The sequence below is a fragment of the Spea bombifrons genome, chromosome 2, assembly GCF_027358695.1.
Source record: "Spea bombifrons isolate aSpeBom1 chromosome 2, aSpeBom1.2.pri, whole genome shotgun sequence".
NCBI classification, from domain to species: Eukaryota; Metazoa; Chordata; class Amphibia; order Anura; family Pelobatidae; genus Spea; species Spea bombifrons.
In genome coordinates, this window is record NC_071088.1 from 101,752,118 (window position 1) to 101,771,838 (window position 19,721).

General features: G+C 37.4%; 1 protein-coding gene across 1 annotated transcript in view; it reads right to left on the reverse strand.

The window, feature by feature from the left end:
• Positions 1–2,143: 2,143 nt before the first annotated feature.
• SCEL (sciellin) overlaps positions 2,144–19,721 on the reverse strand; it is a 31,390-nt gene continuing 13,812 nt past the window's right edge. Inside the window, exons 9-24 of the mRNA XM_053456019.1 lie at positions 16,307–16,363; positions 15,629–15,664; positions 13,945–14,019; positions 13,076–13,135; positions 12,860–12,925; positions 12,636–12,707; positions 12,254–12,310; positions 11,783–11,830; positions 11,050–11,094; positions 6,825–7,124; positions 5,334–5,681; positions 4,816–4,872; positions 4,508–4,585; positions 3,668–3,776; positions 2,872–2,974; positions 2,144–2,350 (exon numbers count right to left, since the gene is read on the reverse strand). Of these exons, the coding sequence (XP_053311994.1) occupies positions 2,334–2,350; positions 2,872–2,974; positions 3,668–3,776; positions 4,508–4,585; positions 4,816–4,872; positions 5,334–5,681; positions 6,825–7,124; positions 11,050–11,094; positions 11,783–11,830; positions 12,254–12,310; positions 12,636–12,707; positions 12,860–12,925; positions 13,076–13,135; positions 13,945–14,019; positions 15,629–15,664; positions 16,307–16,363 (1,528 nt within the window). The 3' untranslated portion in view covers positions 2,144–2,333. The remainder of the gene's footprint in view (positions 2,351–2,871; positions 2,975–3,667; positions 3,777–4,507; positions 4,586–4,815; positions 4,873–5,333; positions 5,682–6,824; positions 7,125–11,049; positions 11,095–11,782; positions 11,831–12,253; positions 12,311–12,635; positions 12,708–12,859; positions 12,926–13,075; positions 13,136–13,944; positions 14,020–15,628; positions 15,665–16,306; positions 16,364–19,721) is intronic.

Here is a 19,721-nt window from a genome sequence, read left to right on the forward strand (position 1 = left end):
ACATCTGTTAACAATTATGGCCACTTAGTATACAATTGATCACTTTTAAGTTATAATCCCTAGTATCAAACTGCATCTAGCAGATTGCTGCATTAAAAATGTAAGAGAATCATCTGACCATGACATCACAGGATCGGTGAGAAGTCAGGAGACATGCAGTTATAGTAAATACTAAAACACTCAATGTATCAGTTACACCGTACAAGCTATTCCAAAATCGGACAGAAGACGTCCCATGACGGACGAGAAAGGCCCTAGATTAATATCCACCCCTTTTTCCCTCCATTAGCTTAGATTCTGTCCCCAAGGGTGTAGGAGTGTGAATGGTGGCAAAATATACGTTGTAAATAATTTGCTGTCAGAGAGGGTAACAGGGACTTTTTTCCAACAGGATGAAGTGGATACCCGCCTAATTCAGTTTGACAACATGTTATTTACTGATGGGCCATAAGTGGTTTTATGTTTATGGTTTTATGTTTATAGCCATACCTGGGGACTTCTGTGCTCCAGCTACCTGGAACCTACCCTTGCGGGACGCAACCAGGATTGCCCACTGGCGGTGGACGGTCCCGCTGGCCCACATTTTAAGGGTCAAGACCCAGCTTACGCAACCCAGAGGATTCAGGGGTTGACTCAGGAGTTCTCCCGGTCAAACCCCCAGAGTTCCCAGGTATGTTGACGGCTGATAAGTTGTATGAGCTAACTGTTTTGTGGTATGGTGGCTCATGGTGCACAAGCCTGAGGGCTTAAGCGTAAGACACCCCCAGGGTTTAGGCCTTTGGTGATCCCAATGTTTTGTCAGGTTGGTGGGCATGGAATACCAAAGCCACAGCGATTGAGGGTCCGCTATGCCTGTGTAAGCTAGTTTTACATGTTCTGGTATTACATGTTTTAGTAAATATATATTATTGGTTTTCAGCATGGGTGCCTATTTACTAATGGCAAAATTGCCATATGTTAAAGGGTGTCATGTAGATAGTACTAAAGGGCTAATATCCTTATAGTGGTCTATAAGAGAATATGATTTATGATTCATATATCAATATACTATTCCATTTGCTATATCAGTGTCACAGTGTACTGACGTGTGGCCATATATTAAAAATACATATTTGAAAAAATATTTTGAAACAATGAACCGTGTTGTGTGTCTTATTTATTATGGTTTTAGGGGACCTTACCTCGGTCAAGAAAATACAATTTACAATATTACAATACATTCAATTTATTATATATTTTCCATCTTATATGTCGCTATTTAAGAATCCATAGCATTAGAGAGTATAGTTTTAGAAACTGTATACATTTTAAAATTAGCTGATAATTAAAAACCATAAAGAAGTTACTTTTATGATATCTGAGCCCTCTGCTATCAAATACAATTAAAATACATTTATTCTCCCGGAACTGTCAAAAACTTGGATAACAGGTGTTTTGTAATAGGATTTGTATAGGCAACTGGTAATGAATGCCTGATTCTGGTTCTATTAACTTATTTGCTTACATGTACATTATTTGCCTGCATCTTTTTTTTTATTATTTCCAAACAAAGTTGTCCATGGTTCAACTGAAGTAGGACACAGTTGATAATTCTAGTCCAATAAGTGATCTAAAATTATATTGCTTTTCTGTTTTGTTGTACCTGTCACAATATATGTAATGGTTTTATAAATGTGTAACTACCTTTTCTACAATAGCATATTACATAAATACTTTTATACATCTCCTTTTTTTCTGTAAGAGAAATATGGCCTATGATGGCATTTATTAACTGTTTGTCCCATTTTGCTTGACAATTGGTTTACCTGCTGTAAAACAAATTCCTATTAGACCTCCGGCCTTGTCTTATGTCCACCATTACCTTCTGTCTCTTAAGTGCATGATACATTCCTTCTAATCACTTTTTTGTATATACCACACACATTATATTTTCTATATTTTTCATTACTAGTTTATATTATTTTTAAGTTTTAAAAATAATCTAACAAATATTCACAAAGTATAATTTCTTCCAGTTTACAAGGGAGTGTACTGCACTGTGTAGATTAAAACTAATAGTTTTAAAAAAATATATATATATTGTGCTGTAAATAGTGTTAGATTTTTTATCCTTACTTAAAACCACCTGTCAAAATTTATATGGTTTTGGTATGAAAACTGATGTATTTCAAACATGTTATCTGCTATACCCATACAAAAAAATGTAGCCAAAAACCGTGCATAGAATTACATATAACATATATATTGATTTAGTCTTTGCCTTAAATGATATTATTATATTTTGATGTTGCTTAATCCATAATCCCCATGTTCTTCCTTCTGATCTTCCGCATCTAAACAATCCATTTTTCTGAAACACAAAATTTCCATGTGTTATCCTCAGCATGTAAAATATCTCAAGCATAAGAACTTCTTGGAATTGCATTTTTAAAGGTTGGTGGAGCATTATACAAATTCACAGCAGCTGGAAGGGCACAGGCTGATCCAAATGTAGACAGAATATGATTAGTTTTATTGTCCATTGAAGTACCAAATCCTTTACGATTTATGGGAATAATTGTCCACACAGGCTGTCTACACCTGTCCAGGACTTCAGTACATGACCTATTTCTTTGGGTTTTGTACAAATGCTAATAGCTATGTTTTAGATTCCTCCAAAAGCTGCAGCTTGATCGCATCCTTTCATCGAATAGTTTTACTGGTGGATAGTGGACTCTCTTGCTTTCTTTATTCTGCCTTATATAATCTGGATAATATTTATTCATTACTGACAGCAAATTTGTCGTCATCGGCCATTGATATTTGCGTCAATAGGTACAGACCATTTCTCAAGTAGTGGCATAAGACCATGAGATGTTATTTGATTCTCACCTCTTGCTGAAAAATAACAAGGTTCACAGTGTATGGTCTGCTTGTAGATCCACATACTGTCTCCAGCCTTCAGTCCCCCCAAATCACCAGAACAGGCCTCGCACTGAAAAAAGGAAAGCAGCATTAACCTTGAGAAACTAGCTAGCATAAAGTCACCTTACACCAGCCCAGACCAGCATTTTCTCCAGGCAGTCTACATGAAACGTGATAGATCAAAACATAAGATTCAGCAGTTCTCAACAAATAAATACCATGCTCTAAGTGAAAAACACATTTATATTGGCATTAATCAATGATTAGTCAATCTTTAGTCCTTCGGATATATCCATGCAGACACTGACTCCACGGCGTCGAAACAAAGGGTACTGGAGCCAACAGCAAGCAGTCAGAGAACAGATTTCAGGACATATCCATCAAAGAGTTAATTATATTTCTTTTTGAAACAGCTATTGAGTTTGGAAAGCCAACTCCAAACAAATAATTAGCTTTATTTATATAATGCCAGCAGATTCTAGGTGACCGTGAAAATATTTAACAAGGACTATTTAAAACTCACAATAACATTAACACACTTTAAGATGTATTGGTTCAGAAGGGGAAGAGGGTCTTAGAATCTATTGGGTATCAAAATGATAAATGGTAATATTCAATGAACACACTTGTGTTGGGATCCATTTGAATCGTGACTTGAGACAGATACATAGTCCCATTTGGAAAGGAGCCATCTGTTTCTTAAAGTAAGAGAAACATGTTACATGTGTCCTGTGTGTCACACTATTTTATGGTGGATATCTACCTTAAAGCAAGTTGCATGGCAAGATATATTCAAATCCTTCAGTATCATTTTAGCCTCAATGCCAAGAGGCTTGCGACAATATGTACACATGTCCTTTTCAATGACAGACCTGTGAAAAAAAATAACACTACACTTAGCCATTTAAAGAATCACTCATAGGCAGTACATGTATTATTGATAATGCATGACGGGCAGATGTTACAGACGGGGAAAACCGATGTCACGAGAGGATTTGGCAGACTGGAAGAGCTGGCAGATGTCTGTGGCCAGTATATTTATCATTAAGTCATTATACTGTATTACCCAGCTTATCAGGGGATAATAGCAAAGATAAGGGACAGATAATTAGGAAATATATTCTTGGGAGACCTGCACAGACTAAGTGCTGACCAGTTAATGTTCTAAATAAATTGTTTCTAGTAAGATACTCGAATCTTCCACTTCAGTGTGTGTGTCTCTGTTCCCAATTTACCAATTAACAATCCGAAAACTCTTGGTCTTCAAAGGCATAGTACTGACTCTCTCACTCTTTGAACATGTCATGGTTGGACCAGGTCTTTAGCACCATTAATGTATCAGATGCCTAGTATATGTTTGCTCGGTCCTGGGTTCAAGTTGCTTCTATTATTAGAGGCCAATGCCTTATACCTCACTATTTGTTTTACAAATACTAGAGAGCTACCCTATATTAAATCACACGACTTTACAAATGTTAAGTGAACAAGACTACATATGTAGAAGGGTGAAATATAATTGTAAGTTGAAAAATAAATAGGCGCCAAAGAGGGAGGTGAAGTTTCATAAATGCTGCCATTGTCAAGTAATGAACTTATTACCTACCGATCGGAGGTAGAATAAACAGTTTTAATAGAATTTGCAGTGACGCTGTCTTCATATGTATTGTAATAAGTTGGCTTCCTGTTAGAAAAATAAGTATAATAGAGTACAAATATTAAAACAAGACATTCACTTAAGTACTGCTCTAAAGCAAATAACGGCATGTCACTATCTAGGAAACAACATAATTAAATGCATCAGGGTTGTGCTTTTATATACCATTACTCCATTATAGGTAAACTACAACACACATATAATACAGAGTCTTGAAGAGTAAGAAAAATATCACATATTTTGACATGAAAAGTCACCTTGAATCATCATAGGAAGGTCTGTAAGAGGAGTAATCTGACGAAGGATATGAGTAACTGAAATATATTAAAATATATACAGTCAGGGTATTATAAGAAATATGAGTGATACAATATAAAAGACATTCAAAGCTATTATTTTTTTTCAATGCTAAAAGAGTAACCATCCTAGTATCTGCTCTTGCCTCCTTTTTAAAAAACTTTGCTTATAAAGGTTATCTACTCCCTTTTGGTACAGACATCTTGTTCTCTCTGTATTTACATTTGTTTGTTACATTTATTACGAGATCTATGTTTTTTATACTTTTGTTACTTTGGTATGAAAATAATTCTTACATTTATAAAAGCCATTTTTGACATTTTTCAAGTTATACCGCCACTGTCGCTTTTAAGGGAGGCATGCAATTTAAAGAAAAAGTACAGCAAGAATATTTCCACAGTACTTAATTTAGCCTTTTTGTTCAGTCTGAAAGCTTGTATGATTTCCTCAAAACATTATCAGTGCATTTTTACATTACCTTGTCTCTTGAGTAACGGTAACATTTGAACGCCTGTTAGGTGCATCAGTGGTGTCATCACCGGCTTTGTAAGTAGAAGTTGAGCGGCGGGATGTAGCAACTGAAGGATCTTCACTGGCGTTATAGGTTGTTGTGGTAGACGTTGTCGAGCGGCGGCTTGTACTGTCAATTGGATTATCAGAGCTTTTGTAGGTTGAAGTTGTACGCTCAGTAACTTTGTTGGTTGTTGTGGAGCGTCTGCTTGTCACATCATAAGGATCTTCTGTAACTTTGTTGGACGTGGTTGAAGTTCGACTTTGAACACTTGAAGTGTTATCGGTGGGCTTAGTTGCGCTAAAGGTATAGATAAAAGAAAATGGCATGATTTGCATATATTTTATTTATTTCTATTGTTAAGCAGTCTTACTGATAAAAGTATGGTCAAATAATTGATCATCTTACTAATATAAACCTAACCATCTTCATTTCACCTCCTGGTTTTAACGCTTGCTTGTAGGCAATATTTGACACTTTAACCACTTGGGATTTCTGCATATGGCATAAGTATATATATATATATATATATATATATATATATATATATATATATATATGAATATATATATATATATATATATATATATATATATTTGTGCACAAAGCTACAGCTAGCTTATACATTTAATTTCTATTTTGCGTATATTGTTAAACTCAGTTAAACATGACATGCATTTAGTGTTTAATAGTTCTACGGTACTACGTGGCTAACCGTGGCTACATTGAGATTTATATGATGGTCTTAATACAATGAGGCATTCCCTATAATGGGAAATGTGTTACGATATACTGTACAATGTTAACCATTTAAAGTGTGTAGCACGTAGTCTTACATTAATAAATTACAATTATTAGCTTATGGTATCTGAATATGTGTACTTATTTAGGATGCTTATAATGTTCACTCATTTTATGTGTACAATCCTATTTCTTTAGTTTAGACATGTTTTAAAAAATAGGTAAAAGTGCTGCGTTGCAGAACATATATGTATTGCAATATTTAAGCATGCATAGATGCTTTGAATATCGGTTTTATTTTTATACACAAATAAACCTTTACTGATTGCTTAAATATCCATATTAATCTACCCTATGTATTGGCGGCATTTGTCAGTATAGTTTTCCTTTACGTAGTAGGGTTATTGCAAGATACGGGTGATCAAGTGTCATTTTAGGGTCAACTCTTTGCAATGTGCACTACTTCTAAAGGGTTCAGGAGGCTCTTGAGAAACCCTTGTCTCAAATAGTAATGGCATTTAATAGAAAACAACTGTTTGAGATAATCATTTGGTAGGAGTTTGGTATAAGATCCTAGTACAGCGAGAATATATAAAAAAGTACTTAGTTTAGCCTTTTTGTTCAATGTACTGGATACAGTCATAAACACAAAACATTTTTTCAGGCTGAAAGCTTGTATGATTTCCTCAAAACATTATCAGTGCATTTTTACATTACCTTGTCTCTTGAGTAACGGTAACATCACCGGCTTTGTAAGTAGAAGTTGAGCGGCGGGATGTAGCAACTGAAGGATCTTCACTGGCGTTATAGGTTGTCGTGGTAGACGTTGTCGAGCGGCGGCTTGTACTGTCAATTGGATTATCAGAGCTTTTGTAGGTTGAAGTTGTACGCTCAGTAACTTTGTTGGTTGTAGTGGAGCGTCTGCTTGTCACATCATAAGGATCTTCTGTAACTTTGTTGGATGTGGTTGAAGTTCGACTTAGAACACTTGAAGTGTTATCGGTGGGCTTAGTTGCGCTAAAGGTATAGATAAAAGAAAATGGCATGGTTTGCATGTATTTTATTTTTTTCTATTGTTAAGCATGCAATATTTGACACTTTAACCACTTGGGAATTTTGCATATGGCATAAGTATATATTTATGCACAAAGCTACATCTAGCTTATACATTTCGTTTTCTATTTTACGTATATTGTTAAACTCAGTGGCATCGGCAGGGGGGGGCCAGAGGGGGCCATGGCCCCCCTACAGCATGCTGTGCCCCCTCGTGTTCCCCCCCAATTGAAACGCCGTCTTTTTGGGGGTTTTTTTAATAGACGCCGCCCTGAATGTATATTAAACGGCCGCCCATTTAAGTGGCCGATTCGGCCACGCCAGGGCCGTCTTTAATACCCGTAGCATCCGCGGTGGGCCGGCCAAACTGGCCGGCACACCGAGATACCATTGCAGCCGATGTGGCTGCGAGTCTAAGCGGCGGTAAGACACGCTGGCCGCTTTAAAATCATTAAGCAGCCAGCGTGCCTGCACAGCGCCGCCCAGTGTCCTGTTCCGTGTGACTCCGGCCCCTTGAGTGTCACGTCACATTATCAATGTGATGGGCCACTCAAGGGGGCGGAGTCACACGGAACAGTTTCTCGTAACAGGTAGAAGAGTACGTTGGAGGACAGCAGCAGTGAAGGATGCGGCAAAAACGTAAGTATTAAAAAAAAATAAAAAGTTGGGGTAATAGGAGGAAGGGAGCCATAATCAAAGGGGGGGCTGCATTTGGACAACAATTAAATACAAAATGGGGGTGGCTAGGGGGTATAAGCACACAACAGGGTGGTTGGGGCACCATATAAATCAATACACAAAGGTGGGGGTGGGTGGCTGGGTTCAATATACATGGGTCATTAACAATGCAAAGGGGGGCATCAATACACAAGGGAGGGGGGCTGGCTGGGGACATCACATAACTCAATACACAAGGGTGTTGGGGCATAATGTACAAAGGGGGCTGGCTGGGGGCACAAATCCACATGGGGCAATACACAAGGGGCATATTGTACAAAGGGGGCTGGCTGGGGGCACAAATCCACATGGGGCAATACACAAGGGTGTGGAGGGAAATACATTAAAACCAAAGGGAGGCTGGCTGGGGCATCAATACACAAGGGGGAAAAACAAACAAAGAGCAAACCAGTGTGGAAAGCATTTTGGATGTGGGTGTCAGTGTGGCAGAGCCTGTCCTGGTGTGTGTGTTTGTTTGGCTGTCTGTGTGGCAGAGCCTGTCCTCGGGTGTGTGTGTGTTTGGGTGTTGATGTGGCAGGGCCTGTTCTGGTGTGTGTGTTTGGCTGTCTGTGTGGCAGGGCCTGTCCTGGTGTGTGTGTGTGGGTGTCTGTGTGGCAGAGCCTGTCCTGGTGTGTGTGTGTGTGTTTGGCTGTCTGTGTGGCAGGGCCTGTCCTGGTGTGTGTGTGTGTTTGGGTGTCGGTGTGGCAGAGCCTGTACTGGTTTGTGTGTCTGGGTGTCGGTGTGGCAGAGCCTGTCCTGGCGTGTGTGTGTTTGGGTGTCGGTATGGCAGAGCCTGTCCTGGTGTGTGTGTCTGGGTGTCAGTGTGGCAGAGCCTGTCCTGGTATCTGTGTGGCAGAGCCTGTCCTGGTGTGTGTGTTTGGGTGTCGGTGTTGCAGAGCCTGTACTGGTGTCAGGGTGGGCTGTTTGGGGACAAAATTGGCTCACGCTGGGCTGTTTGGGGACAAAGTTGGCTCACTCTTGACTGCAATTTGTTAATGTTATCTTGGTGCTGGTCGGGTTCTATGTGGGCAATGTGGACGCCAGGGTTGGCTTTGGGGTGTGCGACCTGTGATCTATGCCTGTAATTCAGGGGGTTTTATCTATACCTTTAATGCAGAGTTTTTATGTGAATTCCAATTCATATATACCTGCAAAGCTGGGTTTTGTGTCATTCTGTGGATCTGTATCTGCTATGTTTTCATTCATTATTTATGTTTACCTGCAAATATAGGATTTGTATGTCTTATTCAATTGATCAATACCTGGAGTGCTGTTTCCATGTGTTGTTTATTTGATCTATACCTTCAGTGCTGAGTTTATATGTGATTTCCAGTTGATCTATAACTGCAATGCTGGGTTTATGTGTTCTGTTGGTTTATACCTGCAATACTATGTTTCCATACATTATTTATGTATACCTGCAAATACAAGGTTTTTTTTCAGTTGCATGTGCTGTTTCCATGTGTTGTTTATTTGATCTATATCTGAACTACAGGGTGTAAGTAAAAGGGCAGTATGGTTTAGTGAATGAGGGGACAAAGGGATGATTACAGGGGAGAGGACCTCTCAATGTCATGGTGCAGTCAGAAGGACTGACTCTCACTGTCTTCCCCTGATCTGCAGTCAGTGTGGCAAATATATTTTTTGGTGTGGTAGCGGAGGGAGTGATTGCATGCAAGGGAGCATTGAGGGGGGCCCAAGGAAATGCTTGGGTAGGGTCCAATTTTTTCACTATAAAATATATTGGCAACAGGGTCTAATATTTATATATATATATATATTGGCAGCAGGGGCAAATATTTATATTTTTATTGGCAGCAGGGGCAAATATTTATATATATGTTGGCAGCAGGGTCTAATATTTATATATATATATATATATATATATATATATTGGCAGCAGGGGCAAATATTTATATTTTTATTGGCAGCAGGGGCAAATATTTATATATGTTTTGGCAGCAGGGGCTAATATTTATATATATTGGCAGCAGGGTTTAATATTTATATATATTGGCAGCAGGGTCTAATATGAATATATATCGGCAGCAGGGTATAATATAAGTATATATCCGCAGCAGGGGCTAATATTAATATATATCGGAAGCAGGGTGTAATATTTCTATATATCGGCAGCAGGGTCTAATATTTATATATATTGGCAGCAGGGGCTAATATTAAAGAATGAAAAATAACTGCCAGTTCAGCTGTTATTTTGAAATCATATTTCAATCACTTCAAAGAGATAAGTACATATAATGTAGTTAAAAATGCACGTCTAACGCATATATATAATATATATATATATATATATATATATATATATATAGTATATGTACCGTTTTATAATTGCCCCCCCTACTTTGGTCCCTGGCCCCCCATGTGCCCCCCCTAAATATGAAAGCTGGAGACGCCACTGGTTAAACTCCGTTAAACATGACATGCATTTAGTGTTTAATAGTTATACGGTACTATGTGGCTAACCGGGGCTACATTGAGATTTATATGATGGTCTTAATACAATGAGGCATTCCCTATAATGGGAAATGTGTTACAATATACTGTTACAATATACTGAGATATTCTAAGTTCTCATGAGTCAGCCCTCTTCTCCTTCTGTACCAGTATATCGTAATATGTGTTATTCTAATTGTCAAATTTTATATTGTCAATTGAAATGTTATTGTTAACTTTCACTGTATTGGACAATGGGGTATAGGGTTGACAGAATTTTTTACTAGCGGTATTCAGTTGTGATATCACATCAATTTCCTGAGTTATATGAGAGAGCATATGAGCATATGATAAATGTACCGTATTTGCAGCAATGTTGTTTTCAATTGGTTGCGGTATCCGTTAAAAAGCATTATGGTACAGATTTTATAGCATAACAAGTTGGAAGTCAGAAATTAACCCACTTTTAATTATTGAAACCTGAAATTTGTTTAGTTGGGTACATGTAATTCCTCCAATTTAAATTGGTTTAGCCTATAATGAGACATATTAGTGTATTTTAGTTTTATTTGCATAATATTAAATGCAATCTTTTTTTTTATCTCTTTTGTTATTTTTTTTCCATTTTGATGAAATTGTTTGGAGAAGGTATCAGTGGATCAGGGATGTTTATTACTTTCTTTTTCTACAAAAAAATGCTAAAAAATCAAATCCTTACCTTCTGTTACTGGTTATAGAAACAAGATCATCCAGATCCTCACTCCTTTAATAATAAACAAAAGAAAGTAAAAAGGTAAATCAGTACTAATGTGCTGTAAAATAAAATACATTTATAAACTGTTAGGTAGGTCATCTATACCTTAACACCAAACAGACAGTAAGGCCAGTTTTAAAGGGGACCATTTTTGAAAAATAAAATAATGTTGCAGTATTTATTTATTTATATATAACAGCCCAAAATACCATGGGAGATGTCTCTGAAAACTACTACTGATGTTCCAGTAAGGGAGCGTCATACTTCCAAAGTGTCCCTCTTTAAGGAGGGACAGTCCTTCTATAGGATTCAAATCCTTATGTCCCTGCTTCTTCCACCAATGTCCCTCTTTCTTAAGAGTTCTCGATGTTTAATGGACATGTGTGTAGGGCAGTGTTCTAGTTCCCTAAAATATACTGCATGTAGAGTAAAATAATAATAATAATAATAATAATAATAATAATAATGATTACTTATAGCAATTCCAAACAACTTTAGATCATAACTTGGCCACAAGTTAACAACATCATCCACATATTTATTAATATATTTAAAGAACAAAGACTATAGATTCAGAAAATACCATGGCAGAAGAAAACTTTGCCATGGTTATTTTTTCACAGAATTAATTTTACCCATAATAGTCTCACTTCAAGAAATGTCCTTGATGTATAGGATGAAATAAAGCATCAATTACCTGGTCTTCACTTTTTTAATTTCAATTAAATTGTTGAGTTCTTCATCCCTTAAAAACAAGTTTAGACGGTGAAATTGACAGTAAGCAGTCAATGCAATAAAGCATCAGGAAATATTAATTTAAATTAAGATTTATTCTCCAAATAGAACAAAAATATATTTAAATTACTGTATATAAACTCGCTTACACATTAACCCACACAAAGCCCAAGTATAAATACCTGTCCACACCAGGGATCAGCAGCAATAGGCTTTGTGATGGGCATATGGACTTATATGTGCAAGCGATGTTTATACATCATATCCTGATCACTGGAAAATCACAGGTCAACACGTGACTATCTCCAAAAATTCACACAATGACACACACATGACAAATGCTAAGGAAAATCATTCATATTTATTGGCTGCTGGGCAAAACAGTCACAGTGACGCTGGAATAATTGTCTATTACGTAATTGTTTATGTTTACCTTTTTGGTGCATTTTTTGCATTGTCTGATATCTGAATGAGGTCATCCAAATCTCCTCTAAAATGAAAAATGGCAAAAAAGAGTTACAGCATAAATGTTATCTAATGAAGTTTTATGTCACAAAATATAGATGAAAATAGTGAAAAAATGCAAAATGTTAGAGAACGATGGCATATTTTTCAGTGCAGTGGTTTCTATACTCTATATTCTCATATACAATGATTGCTTCTTCCTAATCACAACCTTTTATAGTCACTCAACAGCATTTGTCTACAGAGAGTAGCTTGTTTATTTATGCCATGGTTTTTCATTGCTACCAGTAAGTAAAGGAGTTGAAAAAATCTTTTCCATTTGATGACTATATCCCACTTTTTATTCTTACCTTTGCTTCCTTTCTGTCACACTCCTTCTTTCTGTACTCTCTGCCACAGCAGGCTTCGCAGGATAAGAAGGCCTTCAATAGAGAAGCATGACGGTTGACATATTTTAAATATAATTACTTTTTCTTTTAAATTGCTATTTCTCCTTCGCTGTTACGTTCTAATAATAGCTTTCGGAAATGTAACTGCTGGTTAGGCATATAAATACAATGTTATTAAATGTTACCTCTCGTCAGTTTTGGTGGGAGTAACTTTAGGTGCCACTTTTGGTTTCTCTTCAACATTTTGAGTTCTACAATGAAGAAGAAATCAGACACTATGTCACAGGGAACCACAATCGGCATATTCTTCATGGCTTTGAAACAGGCCAAAGTTCTGACACACATGTCACAATAAATCAATAATTCATAATAAAGTTTTAGTGGAATTAAAAGGAACTTACCTGGCTACAGGTGAAGTAGGGGTTGGAGGAAGTTTTGGCTTTTCATCCGTTTTTTCAAACCTAAAAATGTAAAATTCCACACAAATCCCAAATTACAATAAATGATCATCTCAGCATGTAATGATGCAGCATGAAGGAAATAAATCCCTTCTCAGTGCATTGTTAAAGCATAACATGGTAGTTTCTGTAGTACTTGTGCAATTGACAGAGCAAGCTGGTGTTACCAAGGCAACCAAGAAAATGTAAATGTTATTTTCAGTGCACTAAGCAAATTAAAACTAGCAGGGATTCAATTAACCCCTTCTTTTGCTGACATTGGAAATGTTATTTAGGCTATTATTTGATATATCCGACACATTTCTGTGAAAACATAATGACTCACGGCTTATAAAATATCAATATACAAATATCTGTCACACTGTGCTAGCTTTTTAAAGGGGCAGAATCCTGACTGTTACTCCTGAGGAGGGCAGATCATGACCATGAGCTTATGCAGCACATCTCACATTTTGCAGTATGTGGAATGTACTTGGCTTTACCCGCACCCATAAAAAGCGCAATGCAAGTGCCACATAAGCCTTGAATGCAATAAAGCCCAAATTTTGTAAGACCAGTGACATATTCTGTGGGAAGGCAGCCTATCTGCATGTTTGGTTTTTTTACAGATAATTAACATGTGATCATGAGAATGATGGTCATGGTCATGGAAAGGGTGGCTTGGGGGCACTGCCTTGGGTCAGGCCTACAGCGTCCATCATGAATATGTCACTGAATGCAACTGGTGGTTCATGTGAGCTACCTCTAATGAGCAACAGTCAAATGCTAACCTTTGTTGATTTGATTAGAAACACAACTTTATTCATCATTACCTTGATCGTGCACTTTCAAGGAAACTGGACCTTGCTGGTTTATCAGAAGTCCGGGTATCTGATGAATAGACGGTGCTACAAAAGTTTGAAATATTTGGTTTCGTTAATGCAGATAGATATGCGGTGAAATAGAGGTACAGAAATGTTTTCTGTTTCTTTGCATCAAATAATGTTTACTCTCCCTTCAGGGCCGGCCCTACAATGGAGCCGACTGGGGCAATTGCTTTTTTTTTGTTTCTTTTTTTGAAGCGGAGGAGAGAGAGGGGCACCGAGTGGTTTTCGCTTACCCGCTCGGCGCCCCTCTCTCTCTCCTCTGCGGCGAGTCTCCCTGTTCGGTCTCGGTGCCGGCTTGTAATGCAGAGCGCCGGAAGTGACGTCAATTTCCGGCGCTCAGCATTACAAGCCGGCACCGTGGCAGAGCAGGGAGACTCGCGCAGGACTGTCTCCCTGCTCTGTCTCCCGGCTCTGTCTCCCTGCAGGACCGGGGTGGGGGGGTAGATTATGGCGTCGGCGAAGTTTAAAATGTAGCCCCCCCCCGGCGTCGGCGGGGGGGGTCGGCATTTTAAACTTCGCCCCAGGCGGCGTTAAGTCTTCGGCCGGCCCTGTCTCCCTTTTCTTGTTATCCATTCCCCTTCTCCCCATTGTTATCATTAGCTCTCCCCTTTCTTCCCATCTCATTTTTCTCATTATCTCTCCCTTCTCCTTTCTCTCTTGTCCTCAGTATTTCTTCTCTATATCAGTCCACTTAGTTCCAGTAGAGGGTGATTTTAGTTTGACAGGTGTGGTGTGCAGGAGCTTGCACAGAGCCCTGACCATAACCCCATTGGAACTTTCATAGCAAGCTTGGCCTTCTTGTCTAGTTTACATGTGAATTAATATTTACTAATTAAACATTTTTCCTATAGGGTAGTCTTATATTCAGGCTTTTTCTTTTTTTCCCTAAATTAATATTCAAATTTTGAGGGGTCGTCTTATAATCAGGGTTGTCTATTAATTGAGCAAATACAGTATATTTGTAAATAATTCAGGATTTTTAGTTCTGTTTTACTTTGGTCAGTAGGTGGAGCATTTGTGAATATCTGAGCCTTTGAGAGTGTGCAATCTGTGTTATGTTAATAGGGACTTAAATATGCAAGTAAATATTGCTACCACCAGACCTATGTTGAAAATGATTTATACATGCAATCTGGTAAATAGGATTATAACTGATCACTTCATGTCCCGAACTCCATCGTTCAGCTCACTGCAACTGAAATGTTCTGCCTATCTAAGCTCCTGAGTTCAGCCCCCATTGAAATCAATGGAGACTGAACTCTAGGAAGCAAATACAGATTTTGCTAAAAACAGGAGTCTTCCAATTTTAGCTTTACTGAAACTCAGGGGTCTGAATAAACCCCGCAATCTAAAAAAGAAACAACAAGAAATTGATCTTTCTATTGATCACAAAGCAAACATTATTTGTTAGTTGTGAATATAACACTAACCCTACTTAATTGCAAATGTACAGTTAATGAAATTATATTAATGAGTTAATTCAGTGATAATTCATCGAATGGTTAATAAATGTATATTAACAAACTGGAAAACATACTATTTAAAAAAGTTTTCCAAAACCCTAATATATATTTCAATATATAGCAGTGAGTTACTGCACTGGATTAAATGAATTTACTGCAATACTCACATTTTCTGCCCTTCTTGCTTGTTTGGTAGGCTAACTCTGCAGAGGAAGGATTTAAAACGGTTAAAACTGCATAGATAAGATTCAGCATACTACCCTAGAAGTGGTAAATTATACAATTGATGAATTCATGATTTTTGAGGATTATCCAATAGGTCAGCAAAAAAGCAGGTTTTTCCTGTCTTAACATTTAATAAATCAAATGGTAAATTAGTAAACCAACAATTTACAGGCCCACACCCTAAACTGATCGGACAGGATTCTTCACATTACTCCACTCAATGTTGAGCACTTGAGTAGAATGAAAATGTCTTTTGATTGAGTCATACAGGCTGTCAACGTCAGGGCTAGAATTTTCAAATTAAACATTTTTACTAATGTAATCCTTAGGGGTCTGATTGGTTAATGAATGTAATTTTATCAGTGTCCCCACATATGGTGGATAGGGTGCAGGGTTTTTCTGTGTGATTTTGTTTCTTCCATCCTGAACTGAAACTGAACTAATCCAAGGGATTAATCAAAAAGGTTGGGAATGAAAAAGACGTTATGGTCATGTGTGACACTTAAATGGTTAGTAAACTAACAAGAAACTGTTTCACTGCTAAGAGTATATGTCGGCTCCATTGATATGAGTTATAACTTCAATCAATGGAAAAACTATTTAACCAATAAACGTCTTACTGTTTGGTTTCTGTGGTCGTAGTTGTTGTGGTTCTGCTTGATGGGGCCCAGGACTTCCTGATATTAGGGGATAGAACACAAATAAATGGTTAATTTTACATTACCTCCAGTTTGATTAAAAAGCACAGTTAAGTAGTCATCTGTGTGTAAAGTTATACCAGTGATTTGTAACAAAAGGTAAGTCACAAATTGTACATATGTCCCAAGCCCTACAAACTGCATGAGGACAGCTAATTTCCTTGAGAATTTTTAGCCCCTCTATCTACAAGCTTGCCAACATCAGCGAGATGATGTTATACCCCAACACATGCAGTCACAGGCCTCACTGATCTCTATACCACCAAAGATAAGGCTGCCCAGTTGTCTTCCAAGCTCTCAATCAGCAGATTTAGCCACATTATAGTGCCAACAGTGTTTTGCAGAATGTGTGCAATGTGGTGTGCAATGCCAAAACTAACACCGCACACATCCAATACAAACAGTGATTCATACAGCTCCTTTCCAGTTTGGTCAACAATGAACATTATTCCTATATGTGAGAACTGTTTAAAGGGAAAACAAAAGGCAGCAAATAAACCAGGCTTAATTGCCTTTCACAAAGCATTACCTGTACTAGATACCAAGTAATCTGGTATTTCAACATCCCTTGCCAACATGACATAGGGAAGAATAACTGCTAAGGAGGGGTTCTATTAAAAAAGGTTGCTGTACATGTGCACAAAAGAACCCAATGCACACATTTAAAACATTTAAAAAATAGTATTTTAAGCAAATTTTCTGTTGACAGACAGCTGACTAGGCCCAGGCCTTGGGTGACAGCTCCAGGATGGACCTGTATAACTCCACCAATCAATGACCCATTTAAAAGGGAGATAAATGATATCCCCAACCAGCCCATTAACACTATGGAGGTCTTCAGTTGGGTTAAGTCCTTTCGCCATATCCTGAAGGACGGAGAGGATACCGCAACTGCTGCAGGGGAGGTCTTTAGGAAACACAGGATAAGCCTTCAAAGGAATGTAGTTAAAACTAGTAAGATAATAAACTAGCTGACCTTACACTCCAATGTAAATAAAGCAAACTATATTTTTATAAAAGGACCTTTAGCATTTTTTCAGTAAATATATTCAGACATCTAGACCTCATCGCTGCTTATTTATGTTGTTTAAGATATAGAAAACCAGTTTATAGTAAGTCTTAGTAAGCTGTAGGTATCTGTCATGTCACTGAATTTTAATTTGTTCACCACTCAGATAATGGCCATGACTGCTATTTGGGATCAAGAAGGAATTTTTTCCCTGGTTAGTGCAAAATTGGAAAGAGCCAAACTGGGGTTTTTTGCCTTCTTTTGGATCAACAGCAACAAATTAACAGATATAGGAAAGGCTGAACTTGATGGACGCATGTCTTTTTTCAGCCTATGTAACTATGTAACCTTTGCAGTTAAAATAGCCAATGAAATTTTCAGATACACAACTAACGTTATCCTTAAGTTAATGCATGAACATGAAGAACATGGAAATGGATGGACATGTACTTGTAATATTGTGTGTTATTATAAATGCTTGACTTTACTCTTTAAAAAAACTATTTGTATATACACAATATCAATGGTCTTCGATGCAAAATCTGGTCATAAAAAAGCAATTGTGGTGCTACACTAATCATAGCAATCAATGGAAGGTGCTTAGCACCCGGTTAATGTGAGGTCCTGATGCAAAAGGACATCTGATTTCAGCTGTAACATTTACAGACATTGGAGACTTGGTAAAATAAGCCATCATGAATGAGCAGGAATTTTGCTTGGTGAGGTCAACAAGCAAACTTAGTAAAAAGAAAAGGTGAATGCGTTCCATGTTCTAATCACTGCGTTTGGTAATGTTTCACCAATGGACTCAAGGTATTTTTGGTACTGTAATAACTAGACAACAAAATCAGAAAATATATTTTTTGGAGAGGTACAGTCAGGTTTTAGTATATGCAAAAATGTGTGCACTGTTGTTATTCATGTTAAATCATACAGTGTGACTATAAGCTCAGAAATAAAATGTTTGCTCTTATTGGTAATTTAACTGACACTTTAATGAAGATGACATTAATTCAATAATAGTAGAACCATTGATGAGGCATGCAAACTATGCACTGATGCAATAGTTGGAAGAACCCAATGTCACTCACCAGGAGAACAAAAAATGTAATGGGTCGTAATCATCCAATAAAGAAGGCCATGGTGAGCCATGCACAAAGTCTGTTAAGTCAATAATCTACTGGTCATCATGTTAGGTGGGGCTTTCCTGTTAAGGATGTTCTCTTCATAACATTGATTGATTGTATGTAATTGATCAGTCACTAACCTAGACCATAAGGATATTGCTAAAAATAGCATTATGCTTATAATGGCATTGGAATGATGGATGCAAGGATTCCATAAAAGCATTTATTGTAGGTCCGTCTATTACAAAAGGTTAAGTTTAAGAGATGCTGATATACTGTATTTACGTAATGTACACTTTATTGTGCATGGACCCAAAAATTTGCAGGAGGATATAAACCGTGGTTGCATTCCATAATACACTGATTTCTTCATTTCCAAAGTGTATAAGTGAACTGCCTGTAGGTCAGCTTGTCTGTAGGAATACTATAGAGTGCAATATACGGTAATTCCCGGGGTTAGACTATTATAAAGGATATACCCTATACCACTATACTATTGTTTTATTTACATACAAAGTGAATATAATTGTTATTGTTCCGACGACCTTCCCCTGAAAAAATAAAACCTGTCCCTATACATGTCTGAGCTTGTAAGTAACACCCTCTTCTAGCTACATAACTAAAGATTTAAATGGTAGATCATATTAGACTCCTATTCTATTGTATGGTTTTGCTAACCTAAGACACTTGGAGTTGATTTACAAATCTATCCAGACTATGGGCACAGGGAAGGAGATTCAGAAGGTTCTATAGTAATGGTCAAGTACATCATACCAATAGGTCCCACAATACATAACTATTAGTAGTCATTTTAAGAAAATTGATTTGGTTATGAGTAGCCAGCGAGACTAGTCTTGAGTATGATAAATTACCAAACTTAGGGACCACCACAAACCTAAGTATATGGGAAAATATATGAGTTACAGGAAATATCTCTAAATCAATATCCTGAGTTAAATATTAATGGAGTATCCCTTCAATGGATTTACTAAGTGGTTACCACTGACAGGAAAGGTCATACAGTTTATACTGTTCATTGTTTTAAATAGCTTGCTCAACAGATAGTTAGTAGACAAAAGGATTCCAAGTGTAATGAACAAGACCTGCATGTGATGTTCATATCTATGCAGGAGATACCCCAGCACAGAAACATAACATGGCATTGCATAACAATTAAAATAACTTAAAAAGCATAAAATAG